This window comes from Seriola aureovittata, chromosome 24 (genome assembly GCF_021018895.1).
Source record: "Seriola aureovittata isolate HTS-2021-v1 ecotype China chromosome 24, ASM2101889v1, whole genome shotgun sequence".
NCBI classification, from domain to species: domain Eukaryota; kingdom Metazoa; phylum Chordata; class Actinopteri; order Carangiformes; family Carangidae; genus Seriola; species Seriola aureovittata.
In genome coordinates this window covers 1,793,702-1,814,713 of record NC_079387.1, presented here as the reverse complement: position 1 = coordinate 1,814,713, position 21,012 = coordinate 1,793,702, and the positions used below count along the sequence as shown (strand labels likewise).

The 21,012-nt window shown below is 40.9% G+C and overlaps 1 protein-coding gene across 1 annotated transcript in view; it reads right to left on the bottom strand.

Moving 5' to 3' along the window:
- LOC130165323 (collagen alpha-2(V) chain-like) overlaps positions 1 to 21,012 on the bottom strand; it is a 28,810-nt gene that overhangs the window by 4,238 nt on the left and 3,560 nt on the right. Inside the window, exons 2-43 of the mRNA XM_056370507.1 lie at positions 16,245 to 16,463; positions 15,942 to 16,166; positions 15,660 to 15,676; positions 15,535 to 15,567; positions 15,396 to 15,428; positions 14,821 to 14,874; positions 14,069 to 14,161; positions 13,881 to 13,955; positions 13,741 to 13,785; positions 13,592 to 13,645; positions 13,426 to 13,479; positions 13,283 to 13,336; positions 13,021 to 13,074; positions 12,867 to 12,920; positions 12,593 to 12,637; positions 12,447 to 12,500; positions 12,306 to 12,350; positions 11,947 to 12,000; positions 11,676 to 11,774; positions 11,509 to 11,553; positions 11,077 to 11,175; positions 10,871 to 10,924; positions 10,639 to 10,746; positions 10,472 to 10,525; positions 10,248 to 10,346; positions 9,795 to 9,848; positions 9,541 to 9,639; positions 9,186 to 9,239; positions 9,017 to 9,070; positions 8,881 to 8,934; positions 2,725 to 2,778; positions 2,497 to 2,541; positions 2,305 to 2,403; positions 2,092 to 2,199; positions 1,760 to 1,813; positions 1,498 to 1,551; positions 1,263 to 1,316; positions 1,115 to 1,168; positions 817 to 924; positions 582 to 635; positions 339 to 392; positions 65 to 226 (exon numbers count right to left, since the gene is read on the bottom strand). Coding sequence (XP_056226482.1) covers positions 65 to 226; positions 339 to 392; positions 582 to 635; positions 817 to 924; positions 1,115 to 1,168; positions 1,263 to 1,316; positions 1,498 to 1,551; positions 1,760 to 1,813; positions 2,092 to 2,199; positions 2,305 to 2,403; positions 2,497 to 2,541; positions 2,725 to 2,778; positions 8,881 to 8,934; positions 9,017 to 9,070; positions 9,186 to 9,239; positions 9,541 to 9,639; positions 9,795 to 9,848; positions 10,248 to 10,346; positions 10,472 to 10,525; positions 10,639 to 10,746; positions 10,871 to 10,924; positions 11,077 to 11,175; positions 11,509 to 11,553; positions 11,676 to 11,774; positions 11,947 to 12,000; positions 12,306 to 12,350; positions 12,447 to 12,500; positions 12,593 to 12,637; positions 12,867 to 12,920; positions 13,021 to 13,074; positions 13,283 to 13,336; positions 13,426 to 13,479; positions 13,592 to 13,645; positions 13,741 to 13,785; positions 13,881 to 13,955; positions 14,069 to 14,161; positions 14,821 to 14,874; positions 15,396 to 15,428; positions 15,535 to 15,567; positions 15,660 to 15,676; positions 15,942 to 16,166; positions 16,245 to 16,463 — 3,035 coding nt within the window. The remainder of the gene's footprint in view (positions 1 to 64; positions 227 to 338; positions 393 to 581; positions 636 to 816; positions 925 to 1,114; positions 1,169 to 1,262; positions 1,317 to 1,497; positions 1,552 to 1,759; positions 1,814 to 2,091; positions 2,200 to 2,304; positions 2,404 to 2,496; positions 2,542 to 2,724; positions 2,779 to 8,880; positions 8,935 to 9,016; positions 9,071 to 9,185; positions 9,240 to 9,540; positions 9,640 to 9,794; positions 9,849 to 10,247; positions 10,347 to 10,471; positions 10,526 to 10,638; positions 10,747 to 10,870; positions 10,925 to 11,076; positions 11,176 to 11,508; positions 11,554 to 11,675; positions 11,775 to 11,946; positions 12,001 to 12,305; positions 12,351 to 12,446; positions 12,501 to 12,592; positions 12,638 to 12,866; positions 12,921 to 13,020; positions 13,075 to 13,282; positions 13,337 to 13,425; positions 13,480 to 13,591; positions 13,646 to 13,740; positions 13,786 to 13,880; positions 13,956 to 14,068; positions 14,162 to 14,820; positions 14,875 to 15,395; positions 15,429 to 15,534; positions 15,568 to 15,659; positions 15,677 to 15,941; positions 16,167 to 16,244; positions 16,464 to 21,012) is intronic.

Here is a 21,012-nt window from a genome sequence, read left to right as displayed (position 1 = left end):
GTCATCTCAGGACTTATTTGTCTCCGGCTGCTGGAGGATCAGCACAGTGTGAACTTTCTCTGACCGGAGGACCGTCCTCGCCAGAGTCTCCCTTCTCTCCAGGGCTGCCTGGTGGGCCTGAGGGTCCAATCTCTCCTTGATGTCCTGGAGCTCCATTTTCTCCTCGAATTCCAGAAGGGCCCCGCTTTCCTGGAGCACCTATGGGTCCATCTGCACCAACAGCACCCTGAAAAACACACAACAGCCTGTTGAATTTTCCAAATTTTGAAAACATAAATGCGATTCCTGCTTATCATTTTTTTTTGAAGTCATTAATATCATGCAACTAATTAACTCACAAGGGAGCCGGCTGGTCCAACTCCTCCAGGCAACCCAGGGAAACCAGGAGAGCCCTGTGGGAAGAAAACACTTCTAATAAGATGCACTTCACCACAATGATAATAATGACATTAGCACTCGATTAGTTACAGCGTGTTATAAAGCGCTCTGGGATAAGACTGTTGACACACCGAACTAAGTTATAAAGACATAAATTAACACTGTGAAGTTGTTATTCGCCACAAAGGCTTTGAAGAACTCACTGTTGGACCCTTGGTTCCTCTGCCTCCTTTCAGTCCAGTTACACCAACAGGTCCCTAAAACACACACAATTAAATCAGGTCACCCTGAATACTTTATGCAAATGAACTGGTCAACCCAATATAAACTGTCTGTTTCTTCCTTCCACCAGATTTTTATATGATATTCAGACCTGTTCATGTTGATCGACACGATATTTATTGTTACTATTGGACTGAGACAATGTGTTCCTTCTACCTGTCCTCCTTGTTTGCCAGCTGTGCCATGTGGTCCATGTGGTCCAGCCTCTCCCTTCTGGCCTGGCTCACCTGTTTCACCTTTGACTCCAGGCTGACCATCAGGACCCTGGAGAAGGATATATGTTTCAGATAATTACTGATCTTGTTGATGATGCTGAGGTCTCAAAACTTGTGTATCAGTTATGATACAAATGGCGTTATACAATTTATTTTCAAAATGTGCTTTTATCAGTTTATTCATCGGTATATTTTCGACATGACTGCCCCGTGGTTAGCTGTGGCTAGTGTCCACTTACAGGAGGTCCAGGGAAGCCAACAGCACCAGTTGGACCATTCTCACCACTAGAACCCTGTTAATAGATCAAACATAAATACACACTTTATCGAGAAAAATTTTCAACTCCGAGACGATTTAATGTTCGTAGTCAAAGAAAATGTACTGACAGCGATTCCTCTTGAGCCTCGGCGTCCTGCAGGTCCTGATGGGCCGGGTTCACCCTGAAATAAAGAAACAAAGTTCTCAAAACATGGCAGGGATTTGTTCCATCTATGTAACAAAGGATCTATAGATTGAGGATCGTTTACTATTTTTGTCCTGTTTTGCACCAAATATTTGTGGCATTACCAATCACATTTCAAGGTTTGAAATATATGATAAAAATTGTGCTTTTGAACTCACCTTCTCTCCATTGGGTCCACTGGAACCAACAGGTCCAACAGGACCAGGAAGTCCCTTTTCATAAAAATGAATGAATAGATATTAGAACACTATAACAGACGAATAAAAACTTAACTGTAAGATTGTGAGTGATGGTTTGACAGTGAGTATGTTTTCAGTTTTTGTGCCATCAAGAAAACATTTCATCACAAACGTCTGGTGTCTCAATCTGAGAAATCTGCAGTGTCGTTTGTGTCTCGACCATCGTGTTGAGGCGACTCACCCGTGCACCATCAGCTCCTGCTTTACCCTCGAGTCCTTTATCTCCAACAGAGCCCTGTTAGAAGAAATCAGCCTCATTAGTGGCTCAGGTTCATCTTCCTTTAACAATCTCAACACACAGGAAACCCATACTTTCTTAGTGATTTCCCACATTTTCCAGAATCCTTTTTGACAACCCCCAATGAATTGGCTCAGACTTGATGCATTAAGCATACAGAGACGGAGAAATTGTGACGTCAACAGCGGGTATTTTGTTCTACTGAGGATCATGTTAGTTGAGAGATTGGTACCTCTGTTTCTTTACAGACAATCTGATCCCATTCTTTAACTTACTGCATCTCCCTTTGGGCCTGAAGGTCCTGGTATGCCCCTCTCCCCTGGCATCCCCTGAAGTCCCGGACCACCTGGCTCTCCAAGAGCACCCGCTGGACCAGCGTTACCCTGAAATATGCAAGAGAGTATAACAGATTTACATGCAGCAGCTCAAAATTATGTCGTTTAGATCTTGGTGAAGTCTCAGTGTCAGTGGTTTCACGGTTACGTTACCTTTGGTCCGTCTGGTCCTGGTCCACCTGGACTACCTTTGGGTCCCTGCAGCCCGTTAGGTCCAATTTCACCTCTTTCTCCTGGGGGGCCCCTTTCTCCCTACAGAGACAACCAGGGGGTGAAGACACACAGCAGTGAGCTAAACCCTTAATCAGGGGTGGGAACAGTGATTAGCGGATTGAATGGACTTACCCTTGGACCAATAGCTCCGCCAGCCCCAGCCTCTCCAGCAAGACCCTGGAAAAATACAAGAATATTATGCTTAGTGTGATATTGCATGAAGACCTTCTAGTGAAGTGATGATACATCACTGTACAGCATATAATTTGAAGGCTAAGAAAGGAAAATTTAACTCTTTATTGCTAAAAAAAATTGCTGTACAATTTTTTTAAGTACATTTTTTGTGTTATTTTATCATACCTCATCACCTGGTTTTCCTGACTCTCCGGGTGGACCTGGCAGTCCAGGCAAACCCTAACAAAACATCAACCCACATTTTATTGTATTGCTAATGCCAAGAATAGACATAACATGAACTTACTCATCAATATGCCGGTATAACTAAATCAGGTTTATCTTGAAACAGAGGCTATAATACTCCGATACTGAGTGTAGAAGAAATCATTTTGAATTTAATTTCTCATTAGTTTCTTTTTTTTTTTTTTTTTTTTTTGATTTTCTTCACCTACTATTCTTTTTTTTTTTTTTAACTTTATTTTTTTGAAGTCATTTTTCAATACACTTATAGAGAAGGAAAGGAGAAGAACAAGAAAGGGAACAAGACAGAAAAGGCACAGATGGAAAAATATAGCTACGTATATGTGTTATTACACAGGGAGAGAGGAATCGTAACGACAATGTGTACATTTCAAGAGGTAGGTCCAGGGTTTAGAGACATTTCAGTCATATTTGATCCATTTGTCCATAGTCTATCCTTCATATGAAAACAGGGCAGAGACATTCTCACATCAGTGGCCAACAACACCGAGAGAGCACATCAAGTAGGACAGTAGGGGGCATTGTACTCAGGCAAAAAAGAGAGAGAAAAAAAAAAAAAAAAAAAGGGGGGGGGGTGAAATAGAGCACATTAGTGGTTGTTATTAACTGGCTCCTGTTGTGGGTGTCACTTATTCAAGATGAGCCGTCCATTTCCTCCAGAACATAGTGAATTTGTCCATGCACAAGTTCAAGGAAAAAGTCAGTTTTTCCATGTCATATATTTCTTTCACAATTGCAATCCACTCCTCTTTAGATGGGGACTCTTTCGATAGCCATCTTCTTGTAATAGCTTTTTTACTTGCTACCAACATTATTTTAATCAAGTATTTATCAGTAGCACTGATCGTGGGGGAAATATTACCAAGATAAATTGTGCAAAAATCATTATTTATCTCAAAGCCTACTATTGAATAAATTTTTTCCACTACAACCCGCCAGTAAGAGTGTATTATCGGACAGTCCCAGAAGACATGGAAATGATCCGCCTGAGCATTTCCACACTCTCTCCAACACTTTCCATAACTTGTCTGACCTTTCTGAAGCTGTTTAATTTTGGGAGTGATAAAAAATCGGATTATATTCTTCCACGAAAATTCTCTCCAATAACCAGAGCTAGAAGTGCTCATTTGAGTTTTACAAATGTTCAGCCATCCATCATCTGAAATGGTTATTTTTGCTTCTTTTTCCCAGTTGGATTTAACATATAGAGTGGAAGAAACGTTTAATGATTGTAAGCAGGAGTAAATTTTTGAAATCAATTTACGGTTCAATTTAGATCTGTATGCATTGATCAAAATGTTTATTAAATCAAAACTGCCTTCCTCTGTTGTTCTTACATCACAGTTAAAATGAGCTCTAACTTGAAGGTATCTGAAAAAGTCTTGATTTTCTAAGTCATAATTGTCTTTAAGTTTTTGAAAACATTCTAGTCTCCCTTTATCAAAAATAAGACAGTATGTTGCGATACCTTTGGAGAGCCACTGTTTGAAGCGTCCATCCATCTGGGCAGGTTTAAAATCTTTGTCATGTGCTAACCCATCGTAATATTTTAATCTGGTTTTCCATTCTGTTTTTACGGCATTCGCTAAACCAAATGTTTAGGGGTGTTTTTGTCCAACTGCTTAAGTTTTGTTTGTGCAGTAGGTATAGATTTCTGTCTCCAAGTAAGCTCTGGAGGGGAATGTCCAGTTGACTTAATTCTAGATTTTTCCATTTGGCATTGTAACATGGGTCGCACAGATAGATCAAGTATCTAAGCTGTGCAGATTTGTAGTAGTTGTCTATGTTCGGCAAGGCCAATCCTCCTTGTTCTTTAGACAGTTGCAATGTTTTATATCTAATCCTTGGTTTAAGGCCTCTCCATATGAACCCAGATAGCATTCTCTTCCACTCTATTAATTGTTTTTCAGGTATTTCTATTGGTATTGACAGAAAAAGCAATCGTGGTAAGATGTTCATTTTAACTATATCTATTCGGTTATGCAGGTCCAGTGGTAATAAAGTCCATTTGTTTAGATCTGCCTTTATCTCCTTCGTGATTGGAAGATAATTAGTTGCATAGATGGTAGATAAATCCTTCGGGATTTTTATTCCTAAATATCTAATAATATTATTCTCCCATTTAAAATTGCACAGGTTATTTATTTGAGGTGGGGGAATATAATTAAATGAAATAACTTGTGTTTTATGGATGTTTAACTTATACCCCGAGTAGTAACCAAATGTTTTCAGGGAAGACATTAATTTTGGTAAACTCAGATCTGGTTGTGAAAGAGTGATTAATATGTCATCTGCGTAAAGGCAGGTCTTGTACTCAGTATCTTTAAGCCGAATTCCTTTCATGTCCTGGTCTTCTCTAATAGCCTGAGCCAAAGGTTCGATAAATAAAGCAAACAAGGCCGGACTTAAGGGACATCCCTGCCGACAGCCTCTTTCAAGCGGCACAGGGTCGGTCAAACTACCGTTTATTTTGATTCTGGCTGAGGGAGAATGATATAAGTTTTTTAGGTATGAGATAACTTTAATATCAAAGCCAAATTTTTGTAATGTTAAGTATAGGTATTCCCAACTAACTGAATCGAATGCCTTTTCGGCATCAAGGCTAAGAACAATGGACTTATCTTTGTCTTTACTCATGTGCTCCATCAAACGTAAAGCCCGTCTTACATCGTCTTGTGCAAAACTGTCTAGTTTTAAGGAAACCTGTCTGGTCTTCATCTATTATGTCCGGAATAATATTTTCTAATCTTTTTGCGATTATCGAGGCATATAATTTATAATCTAAGTTTAAAATCGATATCGGTCTGCATGAACCGCACTCAGATTTATCTTTGCCCACCTTAGGAATTACAGAAATGATAGCACGTCTCCAGGAAGCTGGTGTTTCTCCCCCATTAAGTGTAAAATTAAAGCATTTCAATAATGGTGGTGATAGTAACTCTCTAAATGCTTTGTACCATTCTGCGGAGTATCCGTCCTCACCTGGCATTTTATTTGTTTTGAGTCTCGAGATAGCATTATCCAGCTCTTTTTGTGTTATTTCATTGGTCATTATTTTATTCTGTTCTGATCCAATGGACGGAAGATCCAGTGAGTTAAGAAAATGTGTAATACTCAAAGAATCAGCTCTTTTCGGTCGTGTGTACAGATCTTTATAGTAATTTTCAAAGGATTTTTGTATTTCTTTTCATTTATAACACATCTTTCCAGCTTGTGTGTCTTTAATTTTATGGATGGATCTTTCCTCTTGTTGCTTTCTTATCCTCCAGGCTAACAGTTTTTTAGCCCTAGGTCCATTATCATAGTACTTTTGTTTGATGAACTTTGCCTTCATCTCCTCATGACTATCATATAGTTTGTTTAAATTTTGTTTGGTGAGTTTTATCTGATCTAATATTTTGGGGTCATTAAGTTCCATGTGTTTCATTTCTAATTTTTTTAGCTCCTGTAGTAGGTCTTTTATTCGCTTCTGTTTCTCCCTCTTTTTAATTGAGGACCACATTATAAGTTTTCCCCTTATTACTGCCTTAGCAGCATCCCATACAATACCTGGAGACACTTCACCGGTATCATTTTGTTCTAAATATTCTTTAAATTCCTTATGAATATATTGTTTACACAAAGGGTCATTTAATAGGCTTGTGGTGTTTTTCACTTCAGCATCCAGGTGTAGGGAAAGATATACACCTGCGTGGTCTGAGATATCTTTAACCCCTATTTGACACTTCGAGATTCTATGTCTTTCTGAATTGAACATAAAAAAATAGTCAATTCGTGAGTGAACATTATGGGGATGGGAGAAGAAGGTAAACTGCCTTGCTGTTGGGTTTAGTTCCCTCCAGACATCCATCATACCTGCCTCAAGGAGAAGTTTCTTAACGGTGACTGTCTCAGAGTTAATTCTTTTTGTTACATTGGAGGAGTCTAGGAACGGTTGTAATTGTATATTCCAATCTCCGCCACAAACCAGGACCCCGTCAGCTTCTTCGGCAATCAAATCAAATATTTTCTTTGTAAATACTTTATCGTTACCGGGGGGGTCTATACACATTCAGTAGTGTTACCTGCTTGTGATCAATGTAACCCTTCACTAAAACGAATCTCCCCTCAGTGTCCTTTATTTGTTTTGAGATCTGGAATAAAACTTTGTTAGAAATTAGTATTATAACTCCTCTCTTTTGACCATGTTTATAAGATGAATAATATGAATTTTTAAAGCCCAAGTGTTTAAACTTTTCATGTTCTTTATCGCTTAGGTGGGTCTCCTGCCAAAAAATAATATGTTGTTTTTCTCTTTTCATCTTAGTAATCAACTTGCTCCTTTTGATAGGATTTAGCAGACCGTTAACGTTTAAAGTAATTATTTTGTATTCCTGGTTTGACATTCTACCTCTTAGCACGAATGCACATATTTTTCCCCTCCTTTAATCTAAACATGTAAATAAAAACCATCTGTGCTGAACATAACCGAACAAAAATAACCTCCAATGGTGAAGTAAGGTAACAACTTCTGAACAGGGAGGGGAGGCCTCCAAAGGAAGGGCCCCTCCAGATGCGTCCTAACATCGTCCTGTTAGCGATTTTAGTACACACAGTTTTTGGTGTAGTTTCTGTCACCCGATGAAACAGTCCTATCAGCATTTTCAAAATATTATGAGCTAAGAGCCATAACATCCGACCAGTGGTTAATCAGGAAAGGAAAAGAAAATACCGAGTATATCTCAGGTCATATTCTCCTGCAGAGTAATGGCTCGTTGAAACCTCCGGAGCTTCTCTCTGGCTCGCTCGATCGATGTCTGTGGACCGGTTTCGACGTCCCGGGGACCCGCTGGTATGCCATGTATTTCTTTCCAGCTTCTTGCGCGGTGTCACGGTTGTCTGGGATGCGTCGGCGTGTGTGTTTCCCTCGTCGGTTCCTTCGTCAGCTGTTAGTATCCCCCTCTTAAGCATATCCTTCGTCGCCTCGTCCGCGTTGCTGTATGTGGTGGGTCCTTCTTCGTAAAAGACTCGGAGTTTTGCGGGTGCAGGTGTTTGGAATCTGAGTCCTCGTTCTTTTAACACCTTCCTCAATGGTGCATATTCCTTTCTCTTTTTTTTTTTATCACTTCTGCTGGATAATCGTGATCGAAGTACACTCTTTTCCCGTTGAGGTGTATCTCTTTCTTTTTCCATGCGGTGCTCAGCACCAAATCCTTGATTTTGTACATGAGGAAATAAGCGACCATGGATCTCGGGGCAGCTTGTGGTGGTGGTTTAGGTCCGAGTGACCGGTGACAGCGTTGTATTTTGAGGTCAATGTCTAGGAGTTGCAGCTCCGACTTAATGAGTTTCTCCAGAAAATCACCTGCGTTGTTCCCCTCCTCTCCCTCGGGGATTCCGAAGATGCGGAGGTTATTTCTGCGGGAGCGTGTTTCTAAATCTGTTAACTTTGACACGATGCGCTCTTGCTCCTTCAGGGCCTGGAGAAGCGTGTCCTTCGCGTTAACACTCCACTCCTCCACCTCGGCCACTCGGGTCTCCACCCCCTCCATCCTGGCCTCTGTGTTCTTGAGTTCTGTCCCAATCTCGTTCAGTTTCTGGTTAACTTCTTCTTTAAAGTTTCCGAGCTCTTCTTTCATGTCCTTTTTGATTGTCTCGCAGAATCCGCTCAGTTCTTTTTTTCATGTCCAAGTGCCCCGCTCTTATGTCAGCGCGGATAGCATCCATGCTAGCTCGCATGGCGTCCATCATAGCATGCACATTAGCTTCACCTGTGTCGACGTCTCCTGTCGCCATTTCCTCGTTTTCCTCACTATTTGGGCTCGTTATGGTCTTAGCGTTTCTTAATTGGTATTTCCCCATAAGAATTTCACAGATATAGTCACATTAATTACTCTAAAGCAGGGGAAATGTTGGACCGTTCTGGGAGCTCTCGAACTACACCACCGACCAGATCGCCGCCATACCCGGAAGTCGTTTCTCATTAGTTTCACTGTATGCAGTGTAAACTCATATATTTCAGAAATAAATGAAAAAAAACACCAGACTCCAGTGCTAATTTCAAAATGTATAATTTTATAATGACAAGATGCAGTTTACCTGGAAACCATGCAGTCCTTGTGGTCCCTGCTCTCCTCTTTTTCCTGCAAGACCCTGGAAAAAAGCAAATTGAGTATAATTCAAACATATTGTTGTTAAATCAGTGATGATTTTCTCAACCAAGGCGGATGCTTACAGCTGGGCCAGCTGGTCCAGCAGCGCCCTCCTCTCCGTCCTTTCCATGCAGTCCCTAGAAAACAGTCGAAGTGCAGCATTTATCAGTATATTTGTGCTTTGGTGAAGAGAATTGAGCCTTAGTAAGAGGTGTAATATATTAATATATTCATATTCATAGTCATAGTTACCCTTTGACCTGGAGGTCCAGAACTTCCAGCCTCTCCAATCTTTCCAGCATCACCCTAAAAAACAACAGGAACAGAACAACAGAAGTCATCACCTGTTGTGTTACAATGTAGCTTATACATTACTGTCATTCTGTGGCTCTGTTTTTACATTTATTTACATGCATTCATTTGGGAGATGTTTTTGTCCAAAGCATAGTGCTTGGCTGTTAAGTTACTTCCAGAAACGTCACTTGACACCACACAGGACAACAGGCACAACAGGCAATGGTAGCCTTCTATTTGGTCATGAAATGTTCCAAACAATGCATAAAAACAATGTTTGTCGGGTGGTCTCAAACACAACATTCATACTGACAGCAAAGCCTTTTGGTCCTGGCAGGCCCATCTGTCCAGCTGGGCCTCTGTTTCCAGTAGAACCAGCTGGGCCTGGTTTGCCATCTTCTCCTGCTGAGCCCTGGAAAGACCAAAGAAAATTAAATTCATGCCATCATGCACCAAATACATCACATACCATACTCTAGGCTTGGGGAAAGAATTAATCCTTATTTGGTTGTTTTGGTTAAGTGGTGACATGTTTGACGAGTAGTGGAAATAAAAGGTTTTGCATACCATTGGTCCTTGTTTTCCCTCTGCTCCCTGAGCACCGATAAGTCCAGTCAGACCCTGTGAAATGAGACAAAAAAGGGAGGCACAGTTACAGAACAGCCTTAGATACCTGTCTCCTCTCCTCAACAGTAATATTCTATTGTGTTCTATTGTTGTTTTCAAACTGTTGAAGGACTTAACAGACACACTTATAGCGATAACTTGAAAAGCAGCGTTTTAATGCAAATGTAACCACGCCTCCAGCAGTGATGTCACACTATACGGACACACCCTGGAGTTAACTTCTCCATCACTACGGCAAGGCGTAAAGTTAAACCCTTCAAGGTGGGTAAATACAAGATTGTCTGTTGGTGTGTTAAAATGCGTTTAACAAATAAACTCTATACAATGCTGCAATCAGGTTTGAATTACTTCAAAGTAATAAATGACAACATTAGATATTTATGTATGTTTTACCCGAGCTCCTGTTAAACCTGGCTCTCCACTGCGTCCCAGATCTCCAGGTAAACCTTTGGTGCCAGTTGACCCTGGCCCTCCTCTTTCACCCTGGGCTCCCTGTTTGGCCAAACATCAAATATTCAAAATCACAGAAACTCATAGTTATGGTCAAGAATAATCGTGATTAACAACAAATAGTCACATTATGCTGTTATATGTATTTTGGTGTGAAGTCAACTCACCTTCTGGCCTGGTAAACCGTCTGCACCAGGGAAACCTCGATTTCCTGGAGCTCCCTACGACAAATTAAGGATGCTTCTTCAAAATCAGACCGGAGATCATAAAACTTCCTCTGTGCTTAAAGGACCATGAAAATAGTTTTTGAGGATGAAGTAAAAAGTTGGCTCACTGTCTCTCCTGTAGGTCCTGGAGGCCCAATGGATCCGGCATCACCTCGTGGTCCACGCTTCCCATCCTCTCCCATCGGGCCTAATGGACCCTGAGCACCATGGTCACCCTAACATCACAGAGAAATCAATAACCAGTGAATCAGTCAAACAGTCTCCAAACAAACCAGTCAAACAGTTTGTCAATAGGCCAATCAACATCTTTGTGTCAAGATGGTTTTATTTTTCTCATACTCTTTCTCCCTTATGTCCAGCTTCTCCTTTGAATCCAGGCACTCCAACCTCGCCCTGCAAAACAATGTGGAGGTCAAAACATTAAAACTCCCACTGCATCAGATTTATTTATTCTTTTATTTAAAAACAGGGAGGTGGAAGTTGAGAAAAAGAATTCTGCTACAGGACTAGTGAGTTATAGAAAACTAGAGGAAATGAGCTCATACCAACTGGCCCTTTGGTCCGGGTACTCCTGTTGTTCCCTGGGGACCAGGGGGACCAGGGGGTCCCAGCAAACCTGCTGGACCCTGAACACCTGCCAGACCCTGGGAAGGAGGAAGAGCAGCCAACGATTTAATATAAAAATATCCAGAGGACAACTGAAGCTGCTGCATCACATGTTCTCGGGCAGTCAACCAAAATCAATGAGAAGAATAAAATCTGTGATTTGGCAAAAGTATTCCTCCATTTTTCAGAGCAGTGAAAGCCAACGTTGTTATGTAGAATTAAAAATCTTGGATGAATCACAAAGTGAGGCTGTGGAGGAGAAAAATGTCTCAGTACCATTGACTAAAAGGCCACAGATCTGCAGGCAAAGATATGGCGGAAGTTGGTTCTAATAATCTTTTATTATACATATTTCATGCAGTTGCACTTACTGCCTGTCCACGGGCACCTGGAGTTCCATCAGTTCCTGCTGCACCCTGTTATAAAACAAGATATTAACTAATGATCAATAATGATGTTAAATGTTCTTACATTCCAAGATTTTAAAGAAAAACCTACAAAAAACTTGGACAGAATGATGAATTAGATTGTAACACACCTGCTGTCCCATAGGTCCAGGTGGTCCTACGTGTCCGGCATCCCCCCTGGATCCCTGCTGTCCTGGGCTTCCTCTCACCCCTGTGGGTCCGGCTTCACCCTGCACCAGAGGACACGTTTGAGGACAACATTCCTGATCGACTTTCAAGGTCTTTTGCTGAATTCACAACGTCAAATTTGGCCTGGTTTTTCTGTCATAAGTCATGCAACAGGCTCATGTTGTGGGATGAAATGAACTACTGAATATGACACCAGATCATAAACAAACTCACCTTCATTCCTGGGCCGCCTGGAAATCCTGGCACACCGGTGATTCCCAGTGGACCCTGTAATTGAAGAAAATTTCACATAATATAATAATATAATAAAACAAATATTCAGTCTCTTTGGCTTTCAGCTCAGAGCTCCGTTTCACTCTCTTATTATTTCATGCTCAGTTAAGGTCAAAGGCCCTGCAGGATTTTCATTAGGATGCTGAAATACCTGCAGAATAAAAACACCTTGTATATGATGCTACAGCGGTTTAGTTACAGGTTATATTTGTTTCAGTCTCATGATTTCTTGATCCAGTAGAGGAGCGTTACATGAGTGTCTGATTCGACACATTTAAACAGTAGATATGAGTCCTTACCAGAGGACCTGGTTTGCCGACATGGCCGGGTGTTCCACGTTTTCCCTGAAATAGGAAGAGAGAGAAAATGTCTAAATCCTGCAGCATCATTTTACAGTTTTGTACTCTCTCTCTCTCAAATGAATGATTTTATCTTCTTACCACAGGCCCAGTTGGGCCGGCTCTGCCTCTTTCTCCCTGCATGCCCGTTGGTCCCTGAAACAGAGGACTGGCTCAGTATCTGTGTGGCTCACATGTGACTCTGTGTCAGATACTGTGTTGATCTTTTTAATGTGTGTGTTGCCTACCAGTGGACCGGGAGCACCCATAGCACCAGGAGTACCAGATGAACCCTGCAAAACACAACGACACAGAAACAATTCAGGTTTGAAATGTGCAGTTTTGTAAAGACGTCCACCGTTAGACACTTTCAAAGTTAGTTATAATATATCATTATGGTTCTATAGCACTGTATGAGTTAAAGATTCCTTTATCAGTTTTTATTTCTAGTGGAGTTTTAACCATCCTAATATATTAATAAGAAGCATTTGAGAAGCTCCTGATGAGGTGACACATTCATACCTTATTTCCAAGGGCTCCAGACTCTCCTCTCGACCCGAGAAGACCAGAATGTCCCTGTTGAGAGAGAGATTTAAATTCACAGAAACAGGTAAGTGCTCGATTTTACTGAGGAAATAAAAGTGAGGAAGTGTAACTTTAACTACATGCAACTCACCTTTTGACCTTTCATTCCTGGAAGACCTGGGAGTCCGGGGAATCCTCTTGAACCCTACAGAAAACAACCAATCAAATCATCTATGAAGTCCCATCTTTCACCGTTCCAACTAAACAACTAAATTAATATAGATCATATTTGATGTACTTATGATAGATTTTACATTATATGGACAATGTCAAGGCTTGATTGTGTCACTAGGTTATGATTAATAGTTAATAATTCAAAGATTTGGTGTGAACACTGAGTGACGACTAGTTACCCCAGATCCTGGAAATCCTGGCTCTCCTGTAGCACCTGCAGATCCAGCTTCTCCCTGAATGGAAAAAAGAGAAATAGTTGTTCTTAAAAAATAATTACTTGTAACACTAAAAGTTCATGGGAATGTGTGGACGTTTGACTCACATCAGGTCCAGCTTTTCCTGGTGGCCCATCTGGTCCCCGATGACCCGGCTCACCCTGCAGACAAACGCAAAGAACTCGTTACAGCTGACACAACTTTTCAATCATGTGCAGTGAATTTAAATGAAACTTTGTGAGAATCAACTGAATGTGTAAAATGTGTTCCTACCATCAGTCCTTGATCTCCAGTCTCTCCTGGAATTCCCTGACCACCGCTTGGACCCTAAAGAAGAGATGGAGGAGATATACGACTCCGTCAAGGAATAACTAATACTTACAATCATTTAAAATGTTCAGATGTTTATTGCCAAAACTTACTGGTGATCCAGGTGATCCTGGAGGTCCTCGTGGTCCTGCTTCACCCTGAAATAGCAACATTTTATTCACTGTACAAATATAGATCTTGACATTGTATAAATGTATAAAAAACATTTCCGATACAACTGTGCAGCACTCACCCTTGATCCTGACACCATCCCAGCCCAACCGGACTTCTCACTGAAGCCTGAGGCCATCTGTGACACTAGGTTTCCCTTTTGGGAAGAGATTTATTCAAAATAAATGTTCAAAACTATCATAGAGGAATGGCTGTAAAATGTATGTATTCCCCCTCCACTGCAAGGTAACTGACACCGACAAAACTCACCCCTGGGGCAGATCCATGGCCTGGGGCTCCTGCCTCTCCTGGATTTCCTGGCACACCGGGCTCTCCGTCAAATCCTGCAGGCCCTGGGAATCCCTGCAGGTTGTGTGGGAACACAAATGAGAGAGGACACATTGTTGGCCATGCAAACAGTAATAAATAGATGGTTCATTTCTCTATCAATCAATTAATCAATTAATAATTTAGATGATTAGTGCAGGAAATTTCCCTCATTGTTAATGAGGCATGGAGAAAACACTGCAGCTGCTTGTCTGTTAGCTAATGTAATGATAGCATATTTGTTTGTTGACAATTATTTGTTCTTCTTCTCCTTCTTCTTCTTCTTCTTCTTCTTCTTTTTCTTCTTCCTCGTTTAACAGCATCCAGCATCTTTGGTAACACTTGTTTGTGCCAATAAATTTTGAAAGAGGAAAGTCCAACTCGGTCACGTGGCACTGGGTTGACCAATGGTGGAAATCTGTCACTTTGTCACTCAAGGACATTCACGTTTGCAGGGAAAGCCCCACTGTTACTGAGCTGTGTCAGGTCAGTGTGCTAAATTGAGGATATAGCATGGAAAACTCTAGAGTATATGCACTTATCGGTCGGACTGAAACAGCAGTACATAATATATAATAAAATATATTTTAATCGATAAATTATAAATTGTATGAACCCTACTCTAACACTATATTCTGTACAGTTGATTAGTGACTGGAAAAGTCAGTACACAAACATCTCTGATTCAGACTTACCTTCCTGCCTTTAAAGCCTCTAGGTCCAGTGTTACCCTGAGCTCCTGGGGGACCCTGGACCATAAAGAAAAATAGAATTCATAAGTGCATACAATGATATGATATGATAAATATGTTGTGATCACATCTAATTCAAGATAAACTAATGTGATAATGAATTAAGCCCATTAACCTTTACATATGAATTATAAAGCCTTGATGAAAAGAAGGACAAAAAAACTAAATAAATATCCTCCAGTCTTCTATGCCAACTCAGCAAGTCGGCAGAGATACTGTAGATCTGCCTGCGCTGTCTCAACAAATGTGTGTGTGCTTCAACAACACATATTCATCACACAGGGCCAACATGATGAGTACAGGGTGTTTCCCAATGATAAACACTTAGAAAAAAGTCAGTTATGACATTTGGTGCCCTCTAGTGTCAAAATTAGTGCATTGTGGCCATTCTAAAAAGCCTGCTGGCATCTAATTCACTTCTTAAAATCTACATATTATACATTATCCATCCAATAATACACATTGGCACATGTAAATACAAAAACAATAGCAAGAGTAAAAGCAGTAGAAAAACCCACCGAGGGTCCTCGAGGTCCAGGGAGCCCCACAACCTGAGAGGAAAAAAACTAAAAGTGTTAAGATGACAAGTAAATGACAAATATCAACCAAAAAATTATAAGTTGCAATCAAAAAATAAACACTGCTGAGTTTACTTACATATGGGATATCACCTGGTTCACCTTTCTGTCCCTGTAAAGGAAACATATTTTGTTTTGATTAAAAGAACAATAGTTTTCACATTTGTTTGAAATGAATCCACGTCAAAATGATTCATGACTTACCTTGAAGCCCATCATTTCTTGAGGAAAATAGAAAGAAGAGAGTTAATTCGATTATATTCTCTCCTAAAACTTTTCTACAGCTCTCAGCTACTGCATTCATCATTTCAGATACAAACAGCTGTTGAACTTGTGACTTTGCTGACTTGCAGCAGTGATATACAAGTGTACTTCAAGGCGTGTCATGTACAATGTGACATCACTGTGGCAAGACCATAATGATTAATTAATGGCCAGTGCATGGATGTGGATGGACAGTGGGGTAACAGAGTAAATGCGTCTCACCGATCATCCTGCTGGCGCTGGCGAAGTTGTCACACACAGGGCAGCACTCTCCCTCAGGTGTGACGACCTTCTCGCAGTTTGACAGAATTTCGCACTGCACCTCATCGCAGATGGTGACACCGTTGTCACAGACACAGACGCGACAAGGCTCTGGTTTCCAGATGTCGTTGTGACCGTAGACCTCCCCGTCGACTGTGCAGCTTTCCTTCGTATTCTCGTCTGCGGCTGTAACACACAACAGGTGGGGTGTTTTAAAAGCGGCACAGTCTAAGCCCTCTGCAAAGTGACTGAGTTAACTTTTACCTGCTGTGGGGTCGGCGCTGGGAGCTGATGTTGAAGCTGGAGTCAAGCACACGGGGCAGCACTCGCCATCAGGGGTCACAGTTTTCCGGCAGTCACCGAGGTCCTCGCAGACCACGTCCTCACACACAGCGGTCCCCTTATCACACACACAGATCCGACATGGCTCCGGGTTCCACATGTCATTGTTAGCGTAGACCTTCCCATTTTCTGAGCACGTATCTTTGCGAAACAGAAATTAAATTAGTATCTGACCATGTTAACTTAAATCCAACAGTCAAAATTGGAAGAACTTAAAGGAAAAGTTCAACATTTTGCAAGATAAATATGAAGCCGTCACATGGGCTGATTAGCTTAGCTTAGCTTAGCATAAAGACTGGAAACCGGGACACAGCTAGCCTGGCTCTATCTACCAACACCAAATAAAGGACTAACTAACTAAACCTCATTAATTAACATGCTGTTTAATCTGTATGTGTAAAACTGTGAAAACCGGTGGGAAGTCTTTCTGCTAAACTAAGCTAAGCTAACTGGTTGCTGAGGGTCGCTTCATATACTGTGTGGTATTACTTGCGTGTCAAACTTTTCCTTTAAATGCTAAATCTTAAATGTTAATGGTATATTCTAACATGCTTTACTTCCTGTTTATTAAAGCTCTTATGTGTAGATTTTTGCAATTTTAGCATCCTGCAAATGATTCTGATAGCAGAAGCTTTTGTTTTTAGAACAATGGGACAATCCTGGTGCAGCAATCTCAGTGTTTAGACAGGTGTATTAGCATTCAGCTGCCAAAGTCACAAATTTTTAAATCCTACACATAGGGGCTTTAAACAGTGCACCTTCTTTAGAGGAAGAAACTGTTTAATTTAAATATTTTAAGCCTTAATTGGTGTGGAAAAGGAAGCAACTCACAATAAGTGCAAACACCATTAAAAGTGGCAATAACAATAATCAAATGTGCATGTAAAGTGCAACAAATAATATGATACAGGACATGGAGAAGGTGGTACAATTTCCCAGAGGAATACACATTATTTGATAAATAAGTCACTTGCTCAACTTCATTTGTGTGGCAGTAAAACTGATAGCAGCTCCAACAGTGTCCATTGTTGTCCATTTTTATCAATACAATATATTGAAATGACTGTCAGTAGCCTACTCTGTGCTAATCTCCTGATGAAATGGCTACCAATGATTTTGCTGCACAAACGTTCATTGAGAAGTGAGCTTATTTGCCAAAAAGTCAATGTATTGCTTTTGCAAACTTAGAATACAGTCAAAGGGAAATTCAGAGCACAAAGATATAGATTAAAAAACAACACTTTGTGTGCACAGGATGGAGCCTGAAGAGGAGGACTTCAAGCTCACCAGCAGCAGCAATAACTGAAATGCAGCCACAGAAAATCTGCAGGTTACAAACAGCCTCGGGACATTCGGTTTACCAGTCTGAGTATCAGTGTTCGGCCGCTGCGCTGCGACCAAGCACACGGGGCAACACTCGCCCTCTGGGATCTCTGTGGTCTCGCAGTCACCTACATCCTCACACACAACGTCCTCACAAACCACCGTCCCCATATCACACATACAGACTCGACACGGGTCTGGGTACCATATCTGATAGTTGGCGTAGACTTTGCCGTCTTCTGTGCAGGAATCTTTATGAGAGAGAACAGCAGCTGACATCAGGGTCGTTCTTCGACAGCTGATACTTTGAAGTGTCTGATAATGGTCTTAAAAAAGACAGGATTACAACAAGTGTGTAGCAAGTGTGCTGCATTTCCAAGCTACAGTACAGAACATTAGACACACTAGCAGCCTGCCGCTATCGGCCTGTCTACATTTCAGTCTAGACCACTCAGAAACTTTTGAATGGACTGCCATGAAATGTGGTTCACACATTCATGGTTCCCAAAAGACGTATCCTGTTGACTTTTGTGATGCTCTGACTTTTTCATTAGCATGCCATCACAGATGTTCGCCCTTCAGTCTTGTTTCCTGAGGCTGTTCTCCCAAAAGCCTCAGAAAAGTCTCTCCCTCACATCTAAAATGAGGCACTGCCCATCATTTAACCCAGTTTAGTGATGCACGTCAATTTGCAGATGAGCCTGTCGCGGATTAGTGAAATTTCACGTGGTCTGCTAATGCTAGATCTTATTTCTAAGAGCATTTGTGAGGAACACATGGTGTTAACTGAGTGAAATAATCACTATGTAGCTCGTGGTGTCTTTGGGGAGTCTGACAGCCCTTGTTAATGATGACTGTTCAATCCCATAGTGATGCGTTTATAGGGATGGGTGTGATTTGCATTCCCAAATGCAAATAACATGAGACGAATTTTTATTACCAGTTTTATTCTCCATGCGAGGAGGAGGTGGTGCGTCTGTGGAGCAGACGGGGCAACACTCGCCCTCAGGGGCCTCGGTTGTCTGGCAGTCCCCTAGCTCTTCACACACCACTTCCTCACACAGCACCGTCCCTGTGTCGCACAGACAGATTCGACACGGCTCTGGGCTCCATATCTGATTGTTGGAGTAGGTTTTGCCATTTTCCGTGCAGGTATCTTCATTAAAACAGAACAGCAGCCACGTCAGTGTCGTGGGTGATTCCCCTCTCAATAATGATGAGGCATCATTATGGGGTTTTCAATCATAAGGCCTACAGGGGATTTCACAAGTGCAGTAATGCAATATCTCTCAGCTATAGATACAAGCTGAAGATAGGATACTGTATTTTCAAAGGGGAGACTGACTTGAACATAACAATGCTGTTTTCAGAGCAAATCACAGATAATAACAGAAAATGTCCCAGAATAAGGTCACGATTACTTTGACCTTTAAAGTTTTGCATCCTCTCCTCTTTTTTCACTAGAATATATAAAAAGTTTGGACAGAGCAGCTGAGCTTTTTTTTTTTTTAGCTCATAAACAGTCTAAACCTGCACCAGCACAGCTGATCCAGACTTTTCACCAAAAAAAAAAAATGAGCAAAAATGATGCAAAGAAAACTGTTTTCCTCAGCTTTCAGTGTAGAGCCTGTGGTGTGCAAAAGGTTTGGGGGTTGAAGTTGAGTTAGGTGGAGCTAAACGTCTTGCGTATTAAAAACAGAATCATCAATAACACAGACTTATACATTTCTATAAAAGGAGTGAGGCAGATTTTAATCAAGCACAGTCTGTACACACCTGAGGAGAGTCCTGAGAAGATTAGCTAATTAGCCCAAATTGAAAACACCTGTGTTTGCAGCATGTACGCCACCTGCTAAGCACCGAACAGCACACAGACAAAGTATTAAACCGTTGCTTCATGTGATGGGAATAAATCATTAGATGTGTTGCTACAGGTGCAATAAAAGTTTTATATTTATTGTATTGTGTAATGACATTGAATTTAAGGGTAAAATCCTGAAAAACAAATTTAAATCATAAACTAACATTAATACCACAAGGACCACTGAATGCAGCACAGTGTATTTTCCACCTTTGGCCAGTAGGCTGCACCCATTACTCAGTAATACGTACAGTAAATATCAGCAGGTACGAGGCTAAAATCAATCAAATACTCTGTGTATATGTATATGCAGTAAACCAGATATCAATCAGCTGATTATTGGCAGCTGTATTAAGATCTTTTACCTGAGAAAATGAACATAAGCATCAAAAGTTAAAATGCTCTGGCCCCTGTTAGTGTTGCACTATATTTGTATACAATATTGGATCATTATTAGTGACGTTTTCATCTGGAAGTAGCATTTTAATGGTGTAGTTGGTCGAGATGGAGCAACCTGTTCACAGTAAATGTAATGGAGTAAAAAGCAGAATAGTTCCCTTTGAATTGTGGAGGAATAAAAGTATAAAGTAGCTTAAAATGAAAAGAATAACCACCTTCAAACTATAAAAGTGATAAGTGTTGTGTAAACAGAGCGACTGTCGACCTCACTGTAGTTACAGTTAACACGGTCCACATTAAATGCCTCGTTTCTTTGACATGAAGAGAAAGATTGAAATTAAAAAGCCATAAATCACACTGAACGCCATTAAACTCAGACGTGTTAAATCGAGGCTCGTGATTTAAAGGGGAATTCTGTGGATTTTAAACGTCAGAGTTAATTAGTTTTATAATGTCTTCTGTGCGTCTGGAGGGTAAAAGTAATCCTAGTCCTCCGGGGCTCGGAGCCAACATTTATACTGGAGAAACTATGTTAAACTGTGGGTGTGGAGCTTTAAAGACAAAGGCAGAGCAGGGTCCATGAAAAGATGCTACACTGTTGCATTGTGGGAAGTGTAGTGTCCAGCTATTTTTAGAGTTTAATCCATATTGGAGTCAAAAAGTCACTGGCATAACTATTACATATAATACTGTTGTTTTGTGTGTTTGTAACATTTCAGGTGTTAAATTAGAATAAAAAATATTTGACGTAAATTTCCCTCAGGGGACAAACGACGGGATACATGTGTCACTGAGACACTTCCAGGCAAATTGCCACTGACCTACACTTGAGCAAGGCACTACAATCATGCAGCCAGGCAGTGACTAGACTGCGGTTGAACTCCATAGCTCCTGGCTGTAAATAAATGTGTCTGTGTGCAAGTATGCTATTATCTATGCACCATCTCGGCTCCAACTCTAAACATAAAACAAGATGACACCTATAGTTTTCATGTTAGCAGAAACCTAAATTATACTTTTGATAAACTGAGAGATAAATCACCCAGCAGTGAGAGAACGATTTCACCTGGTTTCAAAAATGTTAACTTTTTAATGACTTTTCTACAG